The sequence below is a fragment of the Festucalex cinctus genome, chromosome 16 (assembly GCF_051991245.1).
Source record: "Festucalex cinctus isolate MCC-2025b chromosome 16, RoL_Fcin_1.0, whole genome shotgun sequence".
NCBI classification, from domain to species: domain Eukaryota; kingdom Metazoa; phylum Chordata; class Actinopteri; order Syngnathiformes; family Syngnathidae; genus Festucalex; species Festucalex cinctus.
In genome coordinates this window covers 2,754,142-2,778,671 of record NC_135426.1, presented here as the reverse complement: position 1 = coordinate 2,778,671, position 24,530 = coordinate 2,754,142, and the positions used below count along the sequence as shown (strand labels likewise).

The following is a 24,530-nucleotide window of genomic DNA, read 5'->3' as shown; positions in this document are numbered from 1 at the left end:
TTATATAAAAAAAAAAAATAATGTGCCTGACTGGGATCGTACCCACGATGTCATGATTCGCGTTTTAGTGCGCTATCCGCTCAGCTATGGAGGACGGACGTGTAGCTCTGCTTCAAATTTGTATTATCAAGTGATCCACAGGGAGTACGAGCAATGCGTAATAAAGTGATTCACGCTATCTCTAATCACGTTTTATTTACAGAATCGACGGATGCACTTAGGATTAATATATTAATTTGTTTATGTCAAACAATTGAACAATGTCCATTTCTGAAATTAAAGTTGGGGGGGGGATCATTTCCGCACGGAGATTCGAACTTGGGACTTCCGTGTCACTGCAAGGCCCCTACTCTAAAGCACTTACCGCAAGAGCTACTTGACTTGGTGAGCAACAGAGCCAATTGCCGTATTTGTACCTCCTAATTACTGGACAACGACCCGCTCCACCACCACCACAGCTGCATTGTTTTTATTATTTTATTTAAACTTCCTCCTTTGCTGCACTCCACTGCACTCCCTCCTATTTAAACTTCCTTTTTTATTTTTATTTTTTATTTATTTTTTTTTACATAATTTACATAATTGATGGATGCACTGAGGTTTAGTACATTAATTGTTTTATGTGAAACAATTGGAAAATATCCATGTCTGAAATGAAAGTTGGGGGTGACAAAAAAAAAATAATAATTCCCCACCGAGGTTCGAACCCGGGCTTGGGTGTAAAAATGCAACCACAGTCAAGTTACTTACCAGGTGAGCTAATGGGGCTTGGTGCAAATTAGAGCGAATTGGCTTATTTGTCTTTCAATGTGTCATCTAATGCTGAAAGCCATCAGCACTGATTTGGAACACATGTGTTGAACCATGTCAGTATAACGCATTTCCTGGTATGATAGTCAGTTGGTATACTTAATATCCGTTTACGTAATTGCCACGGACACGTGCAATGTACAGTCGGCGGTGGCTTTGAACCTGCGACCTCCTGCTTACTGTACATGCACTCTCCCAACTGCGCCAATGAGCAGTATCAGAAAGCCGGTCACGATTTAATGCACCACACATATACATATTAATTTCTTTGGGGGGGATACGGGTGTGTCGGAGTAGGGAAAATTTTTTCCCTCTGCTCCGACTCACCTGCTCCCAATTTTAATGCACCACACGCACACACTTGTATATACACTGGGTGGGGCCACATTCACGGTTTAAGGGTAGAGCTCGCCAGTTGGCGAGCTGGCGGACTCAGTAACAGGGTTAGGTGTCACTAGTACTCTGGCGTGACGACCGGGGCCTCTCCCCACCGGGCTCGGTGTTCTGGTGTTCCGCCTTCCCCCCTGGTGCTTCCTCCTCTGCTTCCCCCCTCCCGCCGCTGTGCTACTCTCGCGCGGCTGGAGGTGGGGTGGGCACATCTTCCCTCTCTGCGCTGCTGCCCGGTGCCGGTTTCCGGGGGGTTCGCGGGGGGCCGGGTTCGCGGGGGGGGGGGGGGGGGGGGGTGTTTGGCGGACGTCGGGGGGAGGGGGGCCGTCTTGTTTGGGGGGGGTGGAGGTATGGGTGGGTGGGGGGTTGGGTGTTGGGGGTTGGGGTGTGTTCAGGGGTTTGGGGGTCGGGGGTGGTGGGGCCTGGGTCGTGGTGGGTGGCGGGTTTGGGTGGGGTGCGGGGGGGTCGTGGGGGGGTGGGGGCTGGGGACCGGTGGGGCGCTGTGGGGGCCCGTGGGCCTCGTTCTGCGGCCTTGGGCTCGGGGGTGTGGGCCGGGGCTGGGGCGGGGGTGTTCCGGGCGTCTGGGTCGGCTCGCCGACCGGTGTCCGCTCGGGTGGCTTGGGGGTGGCCTTGGTGCTGCCGCGGCCTGGGGATTTCGGGGGGGGGGGAGTGCTCGCTTTGCTGGACCGCGGTTGACGGCTTCTTTCTTTGGTGGTGGTCCTTATGCATGCCAGATCCGTCGCACCAGCATCTACTGAAACTCAACAGAAATAGCCTCTCCCTCCCACAGCCCCTTGAATCAGTTGGTGCTGGTGTCTGTGGTTCTCACTTTGCTCTATCTATCCTTCCCTCCTTCCTCTCTTTAGTTTTTCCTCTGGTCACTTGAGATCTTAATTTATTAGAAGTATGAGGTTTCTGGGGTTGGCATAAGACTCTGGTTTTGTAACCACGTAGGAGGGGTCTTGTTGGTGCTGGACTTCACTTTGATGGATTGGATGTACTGGCTTCTATGGATCTCTCTCTGCCTTATCGATCCTTCCCTCCTTCCTCTCTTTAGTTTTTCCTCTGGTCTCTTGAGATCTCGCCAAATTTGCTGGAATTTAGAGGCTTCCGGGGTTGGCGTAAGACTTCGATTTTGTAATCATGGGGAAGGCAGGAAGTGTTTGGTCGGTGCTGGATTTCACTTTGATTTTCCTTTCTTTTCTCTTTATTTCTTTTTTTTCTGACCTTTTCTCTGGTCTCCTGACCATTTAAACCTCACGACTCTGGCAAGATTCTGAAGTACCTGGTTAAGGCGAAGGGTAATGGGATATTTATAAGGCTTTAGGTGAATGAATGAGTATAAATTTATACGTATTTGCACGCACGCACGCACGCACGCGCACGCACGCAAACGCACGCAAACGCACACACGCAAACGCACGCACGCACGCAAACGCACGCACACATACACAAAAAAAAAAAAAAAAAAGAAAAAAAAGAAAGCCGGTCACGATGGTCTGTTGTATGTATGAAAGTGGGTGTGGAAAGTGGGACTTGGAAAAAATTCTGTGTCAGTCCCATTGAAAATGAATGGGGAAAAGTTCATATTTAACATTAAATTATGCAAGTACTGTAAATAAGAGAATAAAATGCTATCGTAAGAATAATAAGTAAGATGAAAGAATGCTTTCAGCATTCCCACAATAAAGGTTTTCAGCATTCCCACAACTATACTATACTTATACTATACTAGGACAAACAAGAAAATACTACTTACTTCAGAACCCGTGTTATTTTTTACGTCCGTGCTGTTTCAGCATGCGAATCCACCTCTGACCGTGCTGTTTTTTTTAAAGCTTTGAGCCAGGACAGCATGGTAACATTTTCATTTCATTCTCTTAACTCAAGAGTTATTGTTATCATGTACACAGGCTAGCATCGGTTAGCATGTTTACAGCGAGGGAATTGAATGACGCAAACTTACATCGTCAGCAGAGATATCTATACTACTGGAGTATTAGTGCGCTTGCTGATTTGATGAGCACACGGACATCCATGTTTTTTGGAAGTCGACGGATGAGCGGCGCTCGCCAACAGCTTTTGGGGACGCTAATGTTTTTATCATGTCCCAACTTCTGAAAGCCCTCATTCTCCACAACGGAGTATGGCTTAAGTGTTTAACAATAAATCGGGTTATTAAGGTCGTTATTATTACCTTTTATCTGGTTGTGGGAGTTTCAATTGGAAGAAGTCCTGTTTGTCTGTCCGTTATGAACACCGCGGTTCCATGCCAGCTTGTCTGTACATCTGCCTACTCGCAGTTGACAGTCTCTGTACATGACGTTTTTCATATACAAGTAACATCGCTTCCATACTTTGGACATTAAACTTGCCGGAGTACGTTTTGGCCGTGTCTTCAACACTTTCGTCCGAAAACCGAAAGCAAAAGTGCTACCTTACGTCACATAACTGTGACAAGTCTCGCGTGACTTTTTTTTTCACCCACACACAAACACGGCGTGACTTAGAGTCGAGGAAATGCAGTTTAATTCTCATTCACATGAGGACATTTCATTCTTAAGGCACTGAATCGAGAGCAACTGGACTGCTTTGGTTGTTTTATAAGACAGCCTGATTTCATATATCAGCAACATAAAACCGACGTCTTATGACATCTTGATCGGGCCATTGACTGGCACAAGCTATTTTTAGACCGATACAGTAGTCCACTTGCCGGCGCACTCACATCGTTAAACTCAAAATCGGATTTCCGGTTCGAATCGTTTTTTGTTACACCCCTAATATATACATACATGTGTGTGTGTGTGTGTATATATATATATATATATATATATATATATATATATATATATATATATATATATATATATATATATATATATATATATATATATATATATATATAAATAAATCATAATTGCTAATTATTACCTGAACCCGGAGCAACTGTGATGTGATGTCATTTTTAGTCAACAACAGCAGGTCCCAAAAAACAAAACCCTTTTGCTGCTTACGTAATTCATTTTCCACCAAGTCAATATTCATCAGAATGCTGTTTTTAGAGTAGTAGTGCTGCATTCAACGTTTTCTTGTCAAGACATTTTGGACTTAAGTACTTGACAGCATTAGAGCATGCATTATATGAATTTATACCACTGGCCTCACTGCACCTACTAATGTCTTAACTACAAAATCAGTGTTGAGTTCCAAGAACAGTAAGTCCAGACAGAGAGTCTGTCTGTCTGTCTGTCTGTCTGTCTGTCTGTCTCTATTGACAAGCTTTCCACAAAGCGGTTAAAGCCAAATCATTTTGCAGTTCCCTTTGTGTCCTGCCGCGAAAGCCATCCTTGACCTGATAAAACTCTTTGAGAGGGCTCAGCATTTCTTGGCTAAAACTAATATACATTCATAAAAATATATACAAACGTGTTTGCAAATCAAACCAAAGATCATGCTATAATAACACTTATCATTGTCAGAATAATGCCAAGAGATTCCTGTCTAAAATGAGGTTTTAAAGTAAATATACAAATACAAAACAAATACATTTCCAAACCTAACACAAATGTACAATAATGAATAGAAGCTTATTAAAATAAAATATATAATGAGAGATTTTTTTTCTTAACAGTAAAAAAAAAAGAAAAAAAAAGAATTTTTCAAATTAATGAGGAAAAATATTAATCAATTAAAAAATAAATAAATAAAACCAATTAAAAACCAAACAAAATATTTAATAAATGAATGAGGGAAAAAATATTAATCAATTAAAAAAAAAGAAGAAAAGAAAACCAATCCCATCTAAATGCGGATGAAATACAGAAAGTCTGGCTTAGAATAAAAAGTACAATTAATGAACAAAAACATAAATAAATAAATAAATAAGGGAACCAAAGTGAATATATCAAAAATGACATAAAAGGACTAAATAGTTTTTTTTTAATAAAAAAATGGAAATGAATAACTTGATAAATATATAAAAAATACATACAATATTATCCATAAAATTATAATAATATGTAAAATAACTCAATTCACATTTAAACAGCTACAGATAAACTATTAAACAAACTGCATTGCCCATGTGCCACTCCTCCCCAAAGTTTGATGGAGCTTTGCAAGATTGTGTTTAGTCCTGCAAACTTAACTAGCACACACGAACATGGAAACATGACCTTATTAGCAGAGGTAAAAATAAATAAACTGCTGTAAAAAAAAATCTGTTTCATATCTGATTACTTTCTCATCAGCCTTGGAGAAAAAGTCTAACGACGAGATGGTTTCGGTCGCAACGCAGCATGAGACGGCGTTCAAAAGAAGGAAGTTAGGAAGATGAAGGGGCGACGTGGCGTGGCGTGGCGGCCATTTGTCTTTTCAGGTTCCGTGAGGTGGCGTCAGCTAAAAAACAAGGCCGTCTCATTTCCTGTTGTCGGCAGGAAGCAGCTGTCTAGCTCGCGTTACCACCTCCGCCGCCGCTTGCTGCTTCTTGGGCGCTCATCAATCTGACTTCTTTTAATTGGCCTGCGCCACTCTGCTACTGACACCCCCCCACCCACCCACACACACACACACACACACACACACACACACACACACACACACACACACACACACACACCCACACACACACACACACACGCAAACACACCTTGAAGGCGCGTTTGTTGCAAACATATATAGCATAGGACCGAGCTGTGCACCTTGTGGTACACCAGAGACCAGTATCACACTGGATACGGTCATATTAATGCTTAGAAAGATCATTTAGCTAAAGCAACATACGTACATACTGTCGAATATGGAGGGCTAGATAGTCTTGCCTGACGTATCCAAACTTTGACCTCCAGCCATTTTGCAGCATGTACTAAAAATAACATTGAAACTTTTTTTTTATTTTATTTGTTAAAGCAGTGCAAAAAAACTGCTATTATTAATGAATTGGTTTTAAATAGATATTTTCTATACATGCAAAGCTGCAAAGAAAAAATAGACTTAAAATATTAACACAATTTTTTAAATCTGTGACGCAGCAGTTTTTAATACAGTAACTATATAAAACAATAGTTTACTGATTTTTTTTGTTTTGTTTTGTTTTTTGCATTCGACTACAAAGTGATGGATCTTCGCTGCCAGTCCCCTCATATGAATATTTGAAGACTAACAATGACCAGAATAGTCTAATGCAGGGGTGTCAAACATACGGCCCGCGGGCCGGATCAGGCACACAAATGGGTTTAATCCGGCCTGTGAGATGATTTTGTAAAGTAAAAAAAAAGAAAGAAAGAAAAAAAATTGTAATGTCGGACTAATTAACCAAGCGGCCACAATCAAAACATTTGTAATTTCACAAGCAGTCCTCAGATGAGCAATGCAACTTGTACGGGGAATCGTCATCATTGAATCACTGAATGTCATCATTTTACATACAACTTAAACTACGGTTTGTTTAATTATTATAATTTTTTTTGTAATTATACACTGACATAAGCGTGTTAAATACGACACAAATTGAATTACTGGTAACACAAATAGATATGACAAGGATTAGCATCCTTATAACATCATTAGCTGCGCCACGCAATGTATTCTGGGAACAATATATATGCCAAACAGGTCGATTTCACACGTCCGGAATGTATACCGGCAAAATGTTGTCGCGTTCCATTTGCATTCGTGTTATTTTTCGGAACAATATGATTACAGTTGAGCTCCGTAATTTAGGGCTGGTCCACGAAAATCTGCGTATAAATGATGGCAATTGTTTTTAAGTTATATACTGTTATTATCCTGATGTGGCCCACTTGATAATATATTTTCCTCCATGCGGCCCCTGAGCTAACATGAGCTTGACACCCCTTGTCTAATGTAACTAGTCTAACCCCTGATCTGGTCCATAAACTTGACCAGGTAATGACCAATCACAGCACCTGTTTTGTGAAGCTGGTTGCTCGTTACCTGAGCCCGAATCAACTGTGACGTCATCTGTCGTCAACAGAAAGTGTCAAACTGGCCACCCAGTGAGATAGTTTTAAAAAAAAAAAAAGAAGAAAAAAAAAGACAACACAAACACAGTACAAATCAGTGTGGTATTTAGATAAGTGGTGGCACAGATGACACATAATTGTAAAGAACATTTTTGGGGTTGACCCCTCTAAACTAACTAGATTGGAAGACAAGATGGTAAAAAAACGTACCTTGAAGTGCTGAACCGCCGCCATTTGTCATGTGGGCTTTGATGCTAATGGTTCCTTTTTGTCCGACATCCATCTTGGTTGAGGCAGAATCTCCAAACTTCATTCTTAGATCTGCCTTGTATTCAGTTACATATGCTGTCAGCCACATACGTGTGTGTGTTTCATCATCCACTGCATTGTTGCATCGTCACACCTTACTGCTGAAATTGAAGAGAAGGGTGCAAGCTGACACACTGCCATCTGCTGGTAGAAGTGGAGATTGCACAGGCGTTTGTGTACATTTGAATCCTCCTGAAGGGAAAAAAAGCTCTGCAGTGGCTTATCGAGGCAGGCGTACTTGATTGTATGCCTAACACATCATCATGTTGCATGCATGTGTACATTCCAAAATCAAGCATTTTAGATTGTAAGTTGCCCTCGTCCAACTCCCTCCATCTCATTAATTCAACGACAGCATAAAAGTAAGCAAGCAAGTAAACCGAGAGAATCAATATTGAATGCGCACTTGAATAACAATTAAAAAGAAAAAAGGCAAAGATTTAGCGTCAGAGTTGGCCGCGCCGTGTGAAAAACTCTCCCATCCATTAGCATCCTTTAATGACTGACATTCTTGCTGAAGTGGCTGAGGAGTGGCGCAGGAAAACAATCGTTGCAAATAGATAAGTGTGCTGGAGTGCCAACGGATGGCAACTGTGTTGTCATGACATGGATTCTCCTGTTTTTCTTCCAATTTTCTTGACAAAAAAAAAAAAAATGCTGAGTCTCGAAATCATCCCATTTCTCTTTCGCCGTGGTTGCACACTTCTGCCACGGATGACGAGAAGCATAGGTTACCTGAGCTTTACTTTCCTAATGAATTCCAAGGTGGCAGACATGAGGGATGGACATTTTGTCCATTTCAAATTGACATCACATTGTAGGAGAATGCAATTTGAAACAAAGTCTTTTGCAGAAAATACACTCTACTGTATGTATTTATATATCATTGTTTCTAGTGTTAATTTTAAATTTAGTCTTAGTTTTAGTCCGGTTTCCATCACGCTTGTTCGTTTTTAATCGTAGTCCACCCCATCCCATTTTTAGAGTCTATTTTAGTCGACTATAAATCTAGCATTTTAGTCTTTATTTTTAGTCCAAGAAAACAATTTTATTTGTCTAGTTTTTGTCAACAAAAACTGTCAACGTTTTAGTCTAGTTTTAGTCAGTACAATCCTTTCACCCCTGTATATTTTTAAAACGATTTCACATCAAATGTTCTCATCTTTTTGATGAAAAACAACTTGACACACAATTACAGTATATCAACCATAGTGGCTACTATGGCTCCATGCTACCAGCTACTAAGTTAGCAAGAATTAGTTAGTGGTCGGATGAACATTATTGTTGGAATGTTATAGCCGTTGGCTTTTTTTTTTTTTTTTTTTTTAATACAAAAATCATATAATTTTCATCTTGTTTTTGTTCATGAACTAAAATTAGGGATGCATGATAGTGTATAAACTTTGCAAAATGTTTCAATGTATGTAAAGCACCATGAAGCTGAATTTTATTGATATGAGCCACAACCACAACATATGGACCAATGTGGCATGTCTATAATTAGGGCCCGAGCAGCGACCGCTGCGAGGTCCCTATTGTTCCTGAAGGAATTCTTATTAGGGCCCGAGCAGCGGCGGCGGCGGTGCCGCTGCGAGGCCCTATTGTTTTTGTAGGAATTCTTCTTATTCTTCTTCTTTTTCTTCTCCGCAAACAATCGCATTTTTGAGACACTAAACGTGAACGAAAACTCACCAAACTTTACACGCAGATCAGGCCTGGCGAAAAATTTGATATTTTAAAGTCGCCATACATGATAACAGAAAAATGGCTCCTTAGCGCCCCCTACATAGGTTAAACGGATCCCTGTCCCGCTACGATTGTCCGACGGCTATGAAAATTGTGTGGCACCTGTAGCACATCCCAATGAACAAAAACCTCTTTGAAGTGTGTACCCTAAAATAGACAGAAAGTGAGGTATGAGTATTTAAATGTCCAATTTTTGCCAATTTTTGCACATTTACAGGGGTCATACTTTTGCCCGCTTCTCCTACACGGTTAACCCGATTGACTTCAAACTTGGGATGTACCATCTCAACACCTGGGACAACATCATTGTGAAAAATGAAAAGTTTTTGATATACTATATGACGGCGGCGGCGCATCAAATTTAGAGTTTAAAAATTCTTACTTCACGAAGCATTGCCGGTTGTACGTTTAATCTAGAGCTACGAAAATTGGTACACATATGTAACAGGCTATGACCTACAAAAAACTCTTTTTGAACCATATGCTAAACCTAACAGGAAGTCCACCATTTTGATTTATTTTGGAACGTGTTGCCATTTTTTTGGCCATTTCATTGGGGTCTTATTTTAACGAACTCCTCCTACAGTGTTTATCCAATCATCTTCAAACTTGGTGTGATTCATCTTAAGATGTTGAAGATGAAAAGTTATTGAAAGCTTTGTATTTCGTCGCACACTGTTGTCATGGCATGCACTGTTTTTAAAGGAAAAAAAATATCCTTAAAGAAGCATTCCCATTTGTACGAAGCAGCTAGAGCTACGAAAATTTGTAGACATATGTAACAGCCCAAGATGTACAAAAAAGTCTCTTGGTGCCCTGTGCTAAACCCAACAGGAAGTCCCCCAGGGGCCGGGCATCACATTTTGAGCTAAAAAAACTCCTCTTTAACAAAGCATACCCGGTTGTACGTTTCACCTAGCGCTATGATAATTTGCAGGCATACATAAGAGCCCATGATGTACAAAAAAGTCTCTTGGAACCATGTGCTAAACCAAACAGGAAGTCTGCCATTTTGATTTATGATGGGATTTGTTGCCATTTTTTGTGGCCTTTTTCAGGGGTCATATTTTAACGAACCCCTCCTACAAAATTTATCCGACTGTCTTCAAACTTGGTGTGTTTCATCTTAAGATGTTTAAGATGCAAAGTAATCGAAAGTTTTTTATTTTGTAACACGCTGTTGCCATAGCAATGCATTGTTTGTCAAGTGCTGCTTTTTTTTTTTTTATACACATGAAAACTCATGAAGCTTTGCAAACACATCAGACTTGTCATGAACATGAATTTTCAGAGATTTATTGTGCAATTTGCAATAAATAGACATTAGACATTTTTATGAAGCATTTCCGATTGTATGATTATGCTAGACCTACAAAAAAGTATTATGTAGCCATTTGCCAAACCAAAGAGGAAGTCCGCTATTTTGATTTTATTTTGGGAATTATACATCATTTTTGGCCTTTTTCATTAAACTTTGCACAGACAAGGCATGGAAAAAACTAACATTTTAAATGGTCCTTGTTCCATGTAACAGTACCCCAACGTGCCAGTACCCTGACGTGCAAGTAACCCAACGTTGTGCTCAATAGCGCCCTCTATGCATTTTTATGGAGCATTTCCAATTGTATGATTCAAGCGATACACAACTAAAGATGACTTGACCAAGATTTATGAAAACTGGGAGGCATACCTATTAGCTTAAGACCTACAAAAGGTATTCTGTAGCCGTATGCTAAACCTAAAAGGAAGTCCACCATTTTGAATTTATTTTGGGAATTGCACACCATATTTTGCGTTTTGATTAAACTTTGCACACACAAGGCTTGTCAAAAACATTTTAGATGGTCCTTGTCCTATTTGACAGTACCCCAACGTGCCAGTACCCCGACGTGCAAGTACCCCAACGTGGCCCGGGTTGCGAGGGCCCTTTATAGCTGCTCGCAGCTCTAGTTCTTCTTCTTCTTCTTCTTCTTTTTCTTTGTTATTATTCTTTTCCGCAAACAACCACATTTTTGAGGCACTAAACATGAACGAAAACTCACCAAACTTTACACGCAGATCGGGCCTGGCGAAAAATTTGATATTTTAAAGTCGCCATACATGATAACAGAAAAATGGCTCTGTAGCGCCACCTACATAGGTTTAACGGATCCCTGTCCCGCTACGATTGTCCTATGGCTACGAAAATTGTGTGGCACCTGTAGCACATCCAGATGAACAAAAACCTCTTTGATATGTGTACCCTAAAATAGACAGGAAGTGAGGTATGAGTATTTGAATGTCCAATTTTGGCCCATTTTTGCACATTTACAGGGGTCATACTTTTGCCCGCTTCTCCTACACGGTTAACCCGATTGACTTCAAACTTGGGCTGTACCATCTCAACACCTGGGACAACATCATGGTAAAAAATCTAAAGTTTTTGAGATACTATATGACGGTGGCGGGGCATCAAATTTACAGTTTCAAAATTCTTACTTAACAAAGCATTGCCGGTGGTACGTTTAATTGAGAGCCACGAAAATTGGTACACATATGTAACAGACTATGATCTACAAAAAAGCCTGTTGGTGCCATATGCTAAACCTAACAGGAAGTCCGCCAGAGGCAAGGCATCAAATTTTGTGTTTCAAAATTCTTATTTAATGAAGCATTCCCGGCTGTACATTTCACCTAGAGTTACCAACATTTGAAGACATATGTAACAGCCCTCAAGGTACAAAAAACTCTTTTTGAACCATATGCTAAAACGAACAGGAAGTCCGCCATTTTGATTTACTTTGGAACGTGTTGCCATTTTTTGGGCCGTTTCATAGGGGTCTTATTTTAACGAACTCCTCCTACAGAGTTTATCCGATCATCTCCAAACTTGGTGTGATTCATCTTAAGATGTTGAAGATGAAAAGTTATTGAAAGCTTTTTATTTCGTCGCACGCTGTTGCCGTGGCATGCACAGTTTGCAAAGGAAAAAATTCCCTCTTAATGAAGCATTCCCAGTTGTACGAAGCAGCGAGAGCTACGAAAATTTAGAGACAAATTTAACAGCCCACGATGTACAAAAAAGTCTCTTGGTGCCATGTGCTAAACCCAACAGGAAGTCCCGTAGGGGCCGGTCATCACATTTTGAGGTAAAAAACTCCTCTTTAACGAAGCATTCCCGGTTGTACGTTTCACCTAGCGCTATGATAATTTAGAGGCATACATAAGAGCCCACGATGTACAAAAAAGTCTCTTGGAACCATCTGCTAAACCAAACAGGAAGTCCGCCATTTTGATTTACGTTGGGATTTGTAGCCATTTTTTGTGGCCTTTTTTAGGGGTCATATTTTAACGAACTCCTCCTACAAAATTTATCCGACTGTCTTCAAACTTGGTGTGCTTCATCTTAAGATGTTTAAGATACAAAGTTATCGAAAGTGTTTTATTTTGTCGCACGCCGTTGCCATAGCGGTGCATTGTTTGCCAAGTAAAATGCTGCTTTTTTTTTTTTATCTAAACATGTGCAAAAACTCATGAAACTTTACACACACATCAGGCTTGTCATAAGCATGAATATTTTAGAGAGTTTTTCTGCAATTTTCAATAAATGGCTCAATAGCGCCATCTCGACATTTTTATGAAGCTTTTGGAAATGTATGATTCAGCTAGATGTGAAAAAATTTGGATACCTATCAGCCTAAGACTTACAAAAAAGTTTCTAAAGCCATATGCTAAACCAAACAGGAAGTCTGCCATTTTGATTAACTTTGGTATTTGATACCATTTTTGGGGCCTTTTATAGGCGTCATATATTCTTTGGTACGTTTCATCTTAAGATATTTAAGATGAAAAGTTATTGAAATTTTTTATTTAGTCGCGCGCCTTTGCTGTAGCGATGCATTGTTTGAAAAGAAAAATGTTTTTTATATGATTCAGCTAGATGTGTGAATATTGGGAGATCAGCCTAAGACTTACAAAAAAGTTTCTAAAGCCATATGCTAAACCAAACAGGAAGTCTGCCATTTTGATTAACTTTGGTATTTGTTGCCATTTTTGGGGCCTTTTATAGGCGTCATATATTCTTTGGCGCGTTTCATCTTAAGATATTTAAGATGAAAAGTTATTGAAATTTTTTATTTTGTTGCACGCCTTTGCTGTAGCGATGCATCGTTTGCAAAGAAAAATGTTTTTTATATGATTCAGCTAGATGTGTGAATATTGGGAGGCATACCTATCAGCCTAATACCTCCAAAAAGTATTCTATAGCCATGTGCCAATCCATTTTGATTTTAAATTGTGCATAATTTTTGGCCTTCCATGAAACTTTGCAAACACAAAGCATGTCTAAAACATTTACAATTTAGACGGTTTCCTATGAAACAGTACCCCAATATGCCAGTACCCCGACATGCAAATACCCCAACGTGGCCCGGGTTGCGAGGGCCCTTTATAGCTGCTCGCAGCTCTAGTTATTGCTGGATTTCTTTATTGTCTGGTTTATCTGTATGAAATCAAATTACCGATGATTATCGGCAGATTTCTCTATTATCTGGTTTATCTGTTTGACGTTAAATTGGTCGATAATTGCCGATAATTATCGGCCACCGATATTATCGTGCATCCCTAACTAAAATGGCAATAGATTTGAGTGCAGTTTTTCTCAAGTAAAGTACATTTTCGTCTCGTCTTCATTAGTCGACAAAATGCAGACTCATTTAGTTCCAGTTATTGTTTATGAATGAGGGTTTTAGTCTAGTCTAGTCTAGTTTTGGTCCTGGGGAAAAATGTGCGTTGACGAAATTATTTTTGCTTAATTTTTATTGACAAAATTAACACTAGTGAGAAGTGTCATCGAACTTGCGGGAGCCGTGCAACATGACGCCGCCTCAAGATTTAAAGTCTGGGTGTTTTTTTATTTTTTTGTTTTTTTATTTTTTTTTATATTTTTGGAGCCCTGTTCAAAATTGCACAAAAAGTGCAGAATGAATTCTGTTAGCCACCAAAGTAAGTTTGCATGTAGATTAATTTCTGCCTATTATTACACGTTTTAGTAAGCTCATTATTATTTTACTTTGCATCACTCAGGGCTCCAAGACCTTTCAAATAGAGATTGATAATATTACATAGCCACAGAACTTAGCTTGATTTGATTTGATGAGTATTTGATTGTATGTGTGTGTGTGTGTGTGTGTGGTTTTTTTTTGTTTTTGTTTTTTCGGGAATGAAATTGCCGATGAAACATGATGATGAGCAATCACAATCAAATTAAATGAAAACTCAGCCTTTCCTCACCAAACACTGTACTACAACCTTTGCAGCATGTCAGCATTTGTCTCAGCTCGCCAGGGCGGCTAAGTGAATTATTTAAGGTTATTAAGATTCCACACGGCGGGCCGAGTCGCGGATGCGGCTGCCGTTTCCACGGCAATCTAGCCCGATGCTTCTCATCTGACGTCTCCGCCTCCCTCCTGCGCGGCGGCCGGTTACCTCAGAACCAACCCTCCTGCCATCCTCATGCGAGTCCATGCTCCCTTGCCTCCAGATGGCACGTTTACTACTCGCCGCGTGACTCAAATGTTATCACCTCTGTCTGCGCAAAAAATAAAATCTGCGCTCGCACACAAAAGTGGACGAGCCATCATCTTGACTCCGGTATCGTAACAATGACAGTCCCGACAGCCGCTGTCCCCAAAAATCGATTTGATTCTTCGTATTTTTGGAAGATGAAGTTGTCAGCACAAATGTTTTTTTTTTTTTGTGTGTGGAAAAGTGGAGGGTGTTGAAGTTCTTTCCATATTTCTGGAGAGGATCTGTTTATCTGGCGCGCATTGTTTGACGGCTTTAATTAGGCCACTGAAGAGTTTCTCCCGCATTTGTGCCGCGCTCGACTTTGGAGAGAATCAATGAAGGATTTACAGTGGCTTCCCGCTGCCACTCGCGAGGCCTCCAGTCTTTGCTGACTAATTGGGTGCAAATGCTGAGTCGTGTGTCAGCGTGTTGTGTGAGTTGGCTCCGCGGGAATTGTTTGGTTTCACCCAAGGCTCCGAGCTACATGCTTCGTGTCAAAATGTGCCAAACACAACATAGGAAAGCTACAAAAAGCTCCAAACGGCTGCATGGGATGTATTGACAGATTCATGTTTCCAGCTATTGGAAGCTGAGTATTTTTTTTTTTTATTGTGCACAATTTTTTTTTTTTTTTTTTTTTTTTTTTTGTAATTCTGTTTTGAGGGGATGGTTCCATGTCCTACAGAACAGAGGTCCCCAACCACCGAACCGCGGACGGCCGGGAGTGAAGGGGATTGCTTCTGTCAAAATGGCTGCCAGTCAATGAGTTAAAGGGCGACACAGGTGTTATTTGTAGATTTTATTTGCATTTCTATGGCACTGTAGCACTAAGCTAGCGACGGCCTATGTCTCAAAAAACATGTATCTCAAAGCACCACTGTAATATGTTCTCTGTCTCTTTTATTCCAGCTGGTCCACTTTGTAGTAGTTAACTTTTTTTGGGATTTCTCCACAGCAGCCCGTCGAGGCGGCAAATTTTTGTTGTGTTGTGCTTCGTAACACCAACTTTAATGATGCAACTTTGAGCTCCACTCTATTTGAACTCCTAACGAGTATCAGATGTTTTATCTTTGGATCTCTTTGTTCTTGTTGGCTTCTCGCGTCTGCTGTACTGTACACAAGGCCAGGGTCATGTATAGCCTCACGTCTTGTAGGTCAGGCAATGTTTTGTTTTCTTTTTTTTCCCACGGGGTTTGATTTATTTGCGCATTTATATGTGACGCGCTATCAAAAGTTTTGGGAGACCTGTAAGAAGATGCACTTTGTCTATGCAGATTCATTCAGGAGATTGAGATGAACATGGGTGCGGGCCAGGCCAAGCAGTGTCAACTCCGAACCTTCCTGACGTACTACATCAACGACCTTTTCCTCAACCAGGTTGGTGACACCATGAAACACCTCTCCCAGTGTAAGACACCCCCACTCATACAATCATTCTTGATAAAGGTGCGCACAGAGATCAACAAAGAAATCGAGGCGGTCAGCAAGGTAGCCGACCCCTTGAAGATCCTCGCCAGTGCTGACACCATGAAGGTTCTGGGTGTGCAGAGACCCGTGCTGCAGGTGAGGGCCTCACACGGGGCACCAATTTTCTAGCTAGCCAAGCAAGAAATGACTGGGTTAGTGTAGGGTTGAAAATTCTTATTGCCTATGACATGGACGTGTATGCAGACTGGGAACGTCTTTGTGGATGGCATAGCCTGGTACCGGAGATGCTTTAGGGCAAAAAATTTTCATGAACCTATTTTCAGACTTAGCTGGTTAAGAGATTAAATTAACAAGTACTACTACACTGTAAAAAATAAATAAATAAATAAATGAAGAATAATAATCTGTTGTTTTTATGGGGAAAAACTGGCAGCTGTTAACCTGGCAATAGCCAGATGGGTACCGCTCCACAGTAATTTCGTCGGGAATAGGCGGGACATTCTGTACAATAATTTGAGCTGATTGGACGATGCGACATTCTACACATTTGTTTTAACCAATCACGGCCATGGATGAAAATACGTTTGTCTGTTCATCGTTCTTGTCGAAGGGGGGGAAAAAGCATGAACATCATAGCAGCTAGAAATGCATGAAGCGCCTCTCGCTGTTCAACATTCAACAAGGAAACGGTGAGTCATTCTGCGAGAACAGAATTCATTGCAGCGTCCATTTGTACATGTTGGGTTTGTTTGTTAGCCCCGGCGTCGGCGCTGGCTTCCTGGTTTCGTCACAGTTGCATATCCCGCCCCCAAACACAATGTCGCTCTGTCTTGTATACTTTTTAAACTTGTAGATTGTTATTTACTGACAGCTTAACAACAACAGGTTAGCATGGGTCAGTGGTAGAGTGGTCGGCTTGCACCCCTAAGGTTGTTGGTTTGATCCCAGCACAGTTTGACGGTGTTAAAGATCCAGGAGCAAGGCCATCTATAAGTCCTTGCACGAGTCAACAGTCCTGTTCAAAATAAGTTACTTCAAAATTGTAGAGTAAGACTATTTGGTTGTTGCACAGACTGATTATTGCCCTTGTGGTGACAATTTGTTCATCAAAACCAAATAGTTTGAGTCTTCCAGTTTGAGTCTCCAGCGGAGATCCAGTGACTTGCTAATATTTGTCCATAGCACGACGAGGGTTGCTATAAATTGACTGGTTTCACATCTCCATACACTTTAATCGTGTTTGTTTTGTCAAAGAAAGAACACTTGTCAAAATAGTTTGTCATCTCCCATGCGGCAAACGTCAGTAGCAGTCGATTCCGGCAGCGGGCATTGGGAGTTGAGCAGGGTTTGTTTACGGCTTGCCCCCCCCTAACCAGACGAGTGCAGCATCTTGCTAATTATGCTGCTGCTGCTGCTGCTGCTGCTGCTGCTGTGGCTAATGAGCCTTTCTGCTGATAGCAGGAGCGCGCAATAAAGTACTCTCTTTGTTTGGGATTTTTATTTCTTTTAATTGGCTTGAATAAAAGAGGCCAGCACAATTCATTGATGTCTTTTCACTCCTTTTTTCTTTTCCAGGCATGGTTTTTGCTACCTGTGTGCGTATGGCTCGGCTCCGGTGCCTCTTTTCGGGACAAACAAAAGTCTCAATTGGCGGCGGTCAGGGAAATGAATTTTTTCAATTTTAGCACAAGTGCGCATTGAAAGTACAGAAACATTTACTGACGCAATCCAGCATTTGTTTGAAGAGGAAAATCGATCAAAACAAGCTAAAAGCAAAGAAACTTCCGTGTTGCAACAGAACTTCGAACGCCTAATCGGGCTACAGCAGAAATCTAAATGCAAAGTTAATGAACTCTTTGACTGTCAAATTTTATAATAAAAAAAAACAACCTTGACAGTGCCAGCTGGTTTCGAGCATTTGAAATCACCTTTCAAGGCAAACATAATATTGTGTGCTATGACTACGTAAACATTTTTGATAGTACCTCATGAAAGATCGCAATAGGTCATTTGAGTGACATTGCGCGGAAATTTAAAAAATTAGGAGAAAACAAGCTTTTTGTGAAAGACACATTTCTGCACAACAGTGACTTTGACACTAATATTTTTTGTTTAGTGACGCTCTCTGAATTTGATTTAATTTGACAAAGGCTGTGATCATTCATGTCATCTATCATGTTTTCTTGTAATTTGACACACGAGCCCATTGAAAAGAGATACGATGCTGCCATCTGCTGGCCAGCTTAGTGGCTGTTTTTGAATTCTCTCATGCCATCCGCAGAAGGAGCTCTGCACAAGACGTTGCACGGCCCATTGATGGTAAAACAAAAAAAAACAAAAAAACATAAACGTCAATTAATGTTTTTGGCGGCATTCATGGTGATTTTAACATACGTCATTAAACGTTTTTGGCGCTCAAAGTTTCAGTTTCAGTTATTGTAAGGCCTTGCATTGCAACGCATTTTGAGCCAACTGCGCTTTGAAGCACATTTTTGCCACTGTCAAAACGACGACAACGGTCTTGTTTTGTTCGTACTTTCTATTTTTTTTCTATTTCTATTCTATTTGTACTTGATTTGCCTTCTGTTAACTTTGCGTTTTAGTCAAACGGCTTCACTTGAGTTTATTGCAAAAAAAACATGATGCAAACTATTGCAAGAACTACTATACGTGATTTGCTTCCCGTTTTCCTCTACATTTTTGTTTACTGCCACAGCCACTTTAAGGCATAACAAACTTATCCCAATTTGAATCAACTAAAGCGACTGCTCTGCTTTTTCTGGTGAGTAGTTAATCTTCACAATAGTTTTTTTTTCCCAGCAGATTTTCTTAATAAGTGTAACTTAATAAGTGTGTTGTGAGCTTCATGTTGTCGCTGGTTGCCTTCACCGTGACTGCACTTGACGATTAAAGATTCTGGCGACTGCGCCATAAAATGCTTGCAATCACGTAGCAGATGTGTTGTTGTGCTATGTGTAAGTGTGCCAGGTGTTGTCATGGCCCCTCCCACATGCACACGCACACACACACTGTTGGCATCCTCACCTCAGGGGCTGATGAGAAGACGACTCAATATAGTTTCAGCACATTAAGCACACTGTGCCGGTCCGCAGCCACATATGGGAAACTGTTTGAGCACGTTTAATGGACTCATCTGCTCACTTTGGGCTGTTGAAGCATGCTAAGCTGCTAATGGAAGCTGGAGGTGCGACTCCAGGAAGAAAGGTGTTTGCCTCCATTTTTAAATAGCACTCATGTATGGAGGACCAAAACTGACATGAATGAAGGATATGCTTAATAACTCCCAGGTACATACTCCAAAAAATCCCATACTTGAAATGTATATTCATAGTCAAGGCCTGAAGGTATCTCTATGACAAAATTCTGTTATAAATACAGCGCCACCTAGTCCTTGAGGCAAAAAAATAATAAAAATGCCTCACTTACTATATTTTTACAAAAATTGTAAATTCATTGTAAGTGTGATAAGTCATTTATGAATATTCTTTTACTTTCCACCACTCAATATGTTCACTGGCATCAGACCGATCCTAACATATGTACTTTTTCATTTAGTTTCATTTTTTTTTATCGCGTCTATGGACAATAAAAGCAACATTGTGCAATGAGTACGAGCGATGATGTGTATATGTACTTTTGCAAAAAAATACCAATCAGGGCAACTCATTGCCTTGAAATTTATTTATATTTTTGTTGTTTATTTTTATTTATTTTTGATAGCCTCTCTGGACATTAAAAGTGAATGAAGGATATGCTTAATAACTCCCAGGTACATGTTCCAAAAAATCCCATGAAATGAAATGTATATTTATAGTCAAGGCCTGAAGGTATCTCTATGACAACATTCAGTTATATATGCAACGCCACCTCGCCCTTGAGGCATAAAAAAAAAAAAAAAGCCCTCTTATGGTATTTTTGAAAAAATTGTAAACACATTCTAAGTGTGATAATAACTAAGTCATTTATGAATATTCTTTTACTTTCCACCACTCAAAATGTTCACTGGCATCAGACCGATCCAAACATATTTACTTTTTTATTTAGTTTCATATTTTTTTGATCGCCTCTATGGACAATAAAAGCAACATTGTGCAATGAGTACGAGCGATTATGTGTATATGTACTTTTGCAAAAAATACCAATCAGGGCAACTCATTGCCTAGAAATAAAAAAAGATGCTGATTTTTGCAGATCTTAACAATCACCAAAACCCATTGAGCTTGACACTCATCACACCTGGCAAAAAAAAAAAAAAAAAATGCACGTAATGGTTTATCATGCCATTTTCAAAGCAATTCTGCTTCCAATGTGCCAGTACCCCAACGTGCAAGTACCCCAACTTGGCCCGGGCTGCGAGGGCCCTTTATAGCTGCTCGCAGCTGTAGTTCTTCTTCTTCTTCTTCTTCTTCTTCTTTATTCTCCGCAAACGATCACATTTTTGAGGACCTATAAATTTACGAAAACTCACCGAACTTTGCACACTCTTCCGGCCCGGCAAAAAATTTGATATTCTGATGTTGTCATAACAATGTGACTCTATAATGCCCCCTAGCGTAGAAAAATAAAAAACAATCCCGGCACGTTTGACCTAGAGCTACGAAAATTGGCAGGCACGTGTAGCACCCCGGGACGCACAAAAAGTCAATTGGGACCATGTAGCTAAAATGTACAGGAAGTGAGCTTTGAATTTTTGAATGTCAAATTTTTGCCCATTTTGGCACATTATCTGTGGTCATATTTTTTCCCCCTTTGCAAACATTTTTCATTCAATTGACTTCAAACTTGGCATGTATCATCTCAAGACCTGAGACAACAACTGGGCAAAAAATCTTGACTTTTTGGCATACTATATGACGGGGGCGGGGCATCAAAAATCGCCTTTAAAATTTCATTTGTCCAGAAAGAGCAAATGCTTAATAACTCTCATATAAAAGTTCCAAAAAATCTCAAACTTCTCATGCAACTTAATAGTCACGGCCTTAAAACATCTATATGATAAAATTCAGTTAAACATAAAGCGCCACCTAGTGGTGACAATAAATGTCATACTTTACGTTTTTTGCTACTGTGCCAAGCTCGTTGAAGGGATCCAGTTGAAAATTGGTCAGAAAAGCCTTAAGATTTTGATCATGCCCCACACTGAATATTGTAACTTTTCGCCAAAGGCCGTGGCCGCAAAGTCTGAAGATTTTTCGTGACAATAAAAGCTGCTTTAACTTGACCCATATGATCCTATCATCTCGAAATTTCACACATTTGATGAGAGTCCAGCCCTTAAGACATCTACAAACTTCTATTTCATCTTACTGATAGCGCCACCTAGTGGCATTTCTTTTTCTTATGATTTTTATTCAACGTTTATCTCCAACCACGTTAACTGGACCTACCTCATATTTGTTCAGATGAGGGTTTCCGCCTTCATGATGTCACAACATGAAGTTTGTGAGCTTTCGTGAATCGCTGTGGCCGTGGCTAAGCACTGTTCGCCAAGAAAACAACGCCAATTTTGAGGGTCGAAACATGCACAGAAACTCATGAAACTTAGCACACACATCTGGCCTGGCAAAATGAGCAATATTTTATCGTGTTTTGTACTATTTTTCAAAAAATGACTCAATAGCGCCCCCTAGAATTTTTTAACGAAGCAGCCCCGCTTGTACGTTGAAGCAAGATCTTCGGAAATTTTTAGGAATTGAGCTACGAATTTTTGAATGTCCCATTTCTGACGATTTTTGCACATTTACAGGGGGCATACCTTTGCCTAATTCTCCTACACCAGGGGTGGCAAACTGCAGTCCTCGAGGGCCGGAGTCCTGCAGGTTTTATAGATTTCCCTATTCGAAGTGCAGCTGATTCCAATTAACAGGCTCGTTACCAGGCTTCTGCAGAGCTTGCTGATGAGCTGATCATGAATCAGCTGTGTTGAAGAAGGGAAATAACCAAAACCTGAAGGACTGCGGCCCTCGAGGACCGGATCTCGCCACCCCTGTCCTACACGTTTAATCCGACTGACTTCAGAATTGACCTGGACCATGTCAAGACCTGAGCCAACGACAGGGGGAAAAATCTTACTACTATATGATGAGGGCGGGGCATCAAATTTTGTGTTTCGCAATGAAAAAGGATATGCTCAATAACTCCCCGGTACATGCTCCAAAAAATCCCAAACTTGACATGTATGTTTATAGTCAAGGCCTGAAGGTATCTCAATGACAATATTCAGTTATATATGCAGCGCCACCTAGCCCTTGAGGCATAACAAAAAAATACCCCACTTACGGTATTTTTACAAAAATTGTAAACATGTTTCCAAATGAAAACGGATATGCTTAATAACTCCCCGGTACATGCTCCAAAAAATCCCAAACTTGACATGTATGTTTATATTTAAGGCCTGAAGGTATCTCTATGACAACATTCAGTTATATATTCAGCGCCACCTAGCCCTTGAGGCATAAAAAAAAAAAAATACCCCACTTAAGGTATTTTTACAAAAAATGTAAACTCATTCGAAGTGTGATAACTAAGTCATTTATGAATATTCTTCTACTTTCCACCACTCAAAATGTTCACTGGCATCAGACCTACCCAAACATACATATTTTTGTTGTTTATTTTTATTTATTTTTGATAGCCTCTCTGGACATTAAAAGTGAATGAAGGATATGCTTAATAACTCCCAGGTACATGTTCCAAAAAATCCCATGAAATGAAATGTATATTTATAGTCAAGGCCTGAAGGTATCTCTATGACAACATTCAGTTATATATGCAACGCCACCTCGCCCTTGAGGCATAAAAAAAAAAAAAATGCCCTCTTATGGTATTTTTGAAAAAATTGTAAACACATTCTAAGTGTGATAATAACTAAGTCATTTATGAATATTCTTTTACTTTCCACCACTCAAAATGTTCACTGGCATCAGACCGATCCAAACATATTTACTTTTTTATTTAGTTTCATATTTTTTTGATCGCCTCTATGGACAATAAAAGCAACATTGTGCAATGAGTACGAGCGATGATGTGTATATGTACTTTTGCAAAAAAATACCAATCAGGGCAACTCATTGCCTTGAAATAAATTTAAAAAAAAGACGCAGATTTTTGCAGATCTTAACAATCACCAAAACCCATTGAGCTTGACACACTCATCACACCTGGCAAAAAAAAAATATATAAAAAAAAATCCAAATGTAAAGGTTTATCATGACATTGTCAAAAAATTCTGCTTCCAATGTGCCAGTACCCCAACGTGCAAGTACCCCAACGTGGCCCGGGCTGCGAGGGCCATTTATAGCTGCTCGCAGCTCTAGTTTTATTTTTTATTTTTTGTTGGTGTACTGTGAGGTTTTTCTTCACTGATAAGTGCCTTAGCTGCATATATATATATATATATATATATATATATATATATATGTATATACATATGTATATGTATATACATATACATATACATATGTGTATATATATATATATATATATATATATATATATATATATATATATATATATATATATATATATATATATATATATATATATATATAATGTGCGGCATGGTGGTCGAGTGGTTAGCCTCCCAGTTCTGAGGACTCCGGCCTTCCTGGGTGGAGTTTGCATGTTCTCCCCGTGCCCGCGTGGTTCTTCTCCGGGTACTCCGGTCTCCTCCCACATTGCAAAGACATGCATGGCAGGTTAATTGGGCGCTCCGAATTGACCCTAGGTGTGCTTGTGAGTGTGGATGGTTGTTCGTCTCTGTGTGTCCTGCGATTGGCTGGCAACCAGTCCGGGGTGTCCCCCGCCTACTGACCAGAGCCAGCTGAGATAGGCGCCAGCAACCCCCGCGACCCTTGTGAGGAATAAGCGGTCTAGAAAATGGATGGATGGATATATATATATATATATATATATATATATATATATATATATATATATATATATATATATATATATACATATATATATACATATATATATACATATATATATACATATATATATACATATATATATATATATATATATATATACATATATATATATATATATATATATATATATATATACATATACATATATATTTTTTAGCTCTTTTTATTTCCATTTATATATATTTTTTTTACATAATTTTAGAATTATTTTTTTTATTTTCACTTTTAGTCATTTATTTATTTATTTATTTATTTATTTATTTATTCAGTCATGTATTTATTTAGAATTATGGCAGTTTTGGTTCTCCATACTCATGAATGTGCTTTACCTTCTATCTCCTATTTTTTGTCACCCCGAACC

The 24,530-nt window shown here is 39.8% G+C and overlaps 1 protein-coding gene across 1 annotated transcript in view; it reads left to right on the top strand.

The window, feature by feature from the left end:
• Positions 1–24,530, top strand: part of exoc4 (exocyst complex component 4) — a 378,154-nt gene that overhangs the window by 261,127 nt on the left and 92,497 nt on the right. Inside the window, exons 12-13 of the mRNA XM_077500828.1 lie at positions 16,061–16,163; positions 16,233–16,349. Coding sequence (XP_077356954.1) covers positions 16,061–16,163; positions 16,233–16,349 — 220 coding nt within the window. The remainder of the gene's footprint in view (positions 1–16,060; positions 16,164–16,232; positions 16,350–24,530) is intronic.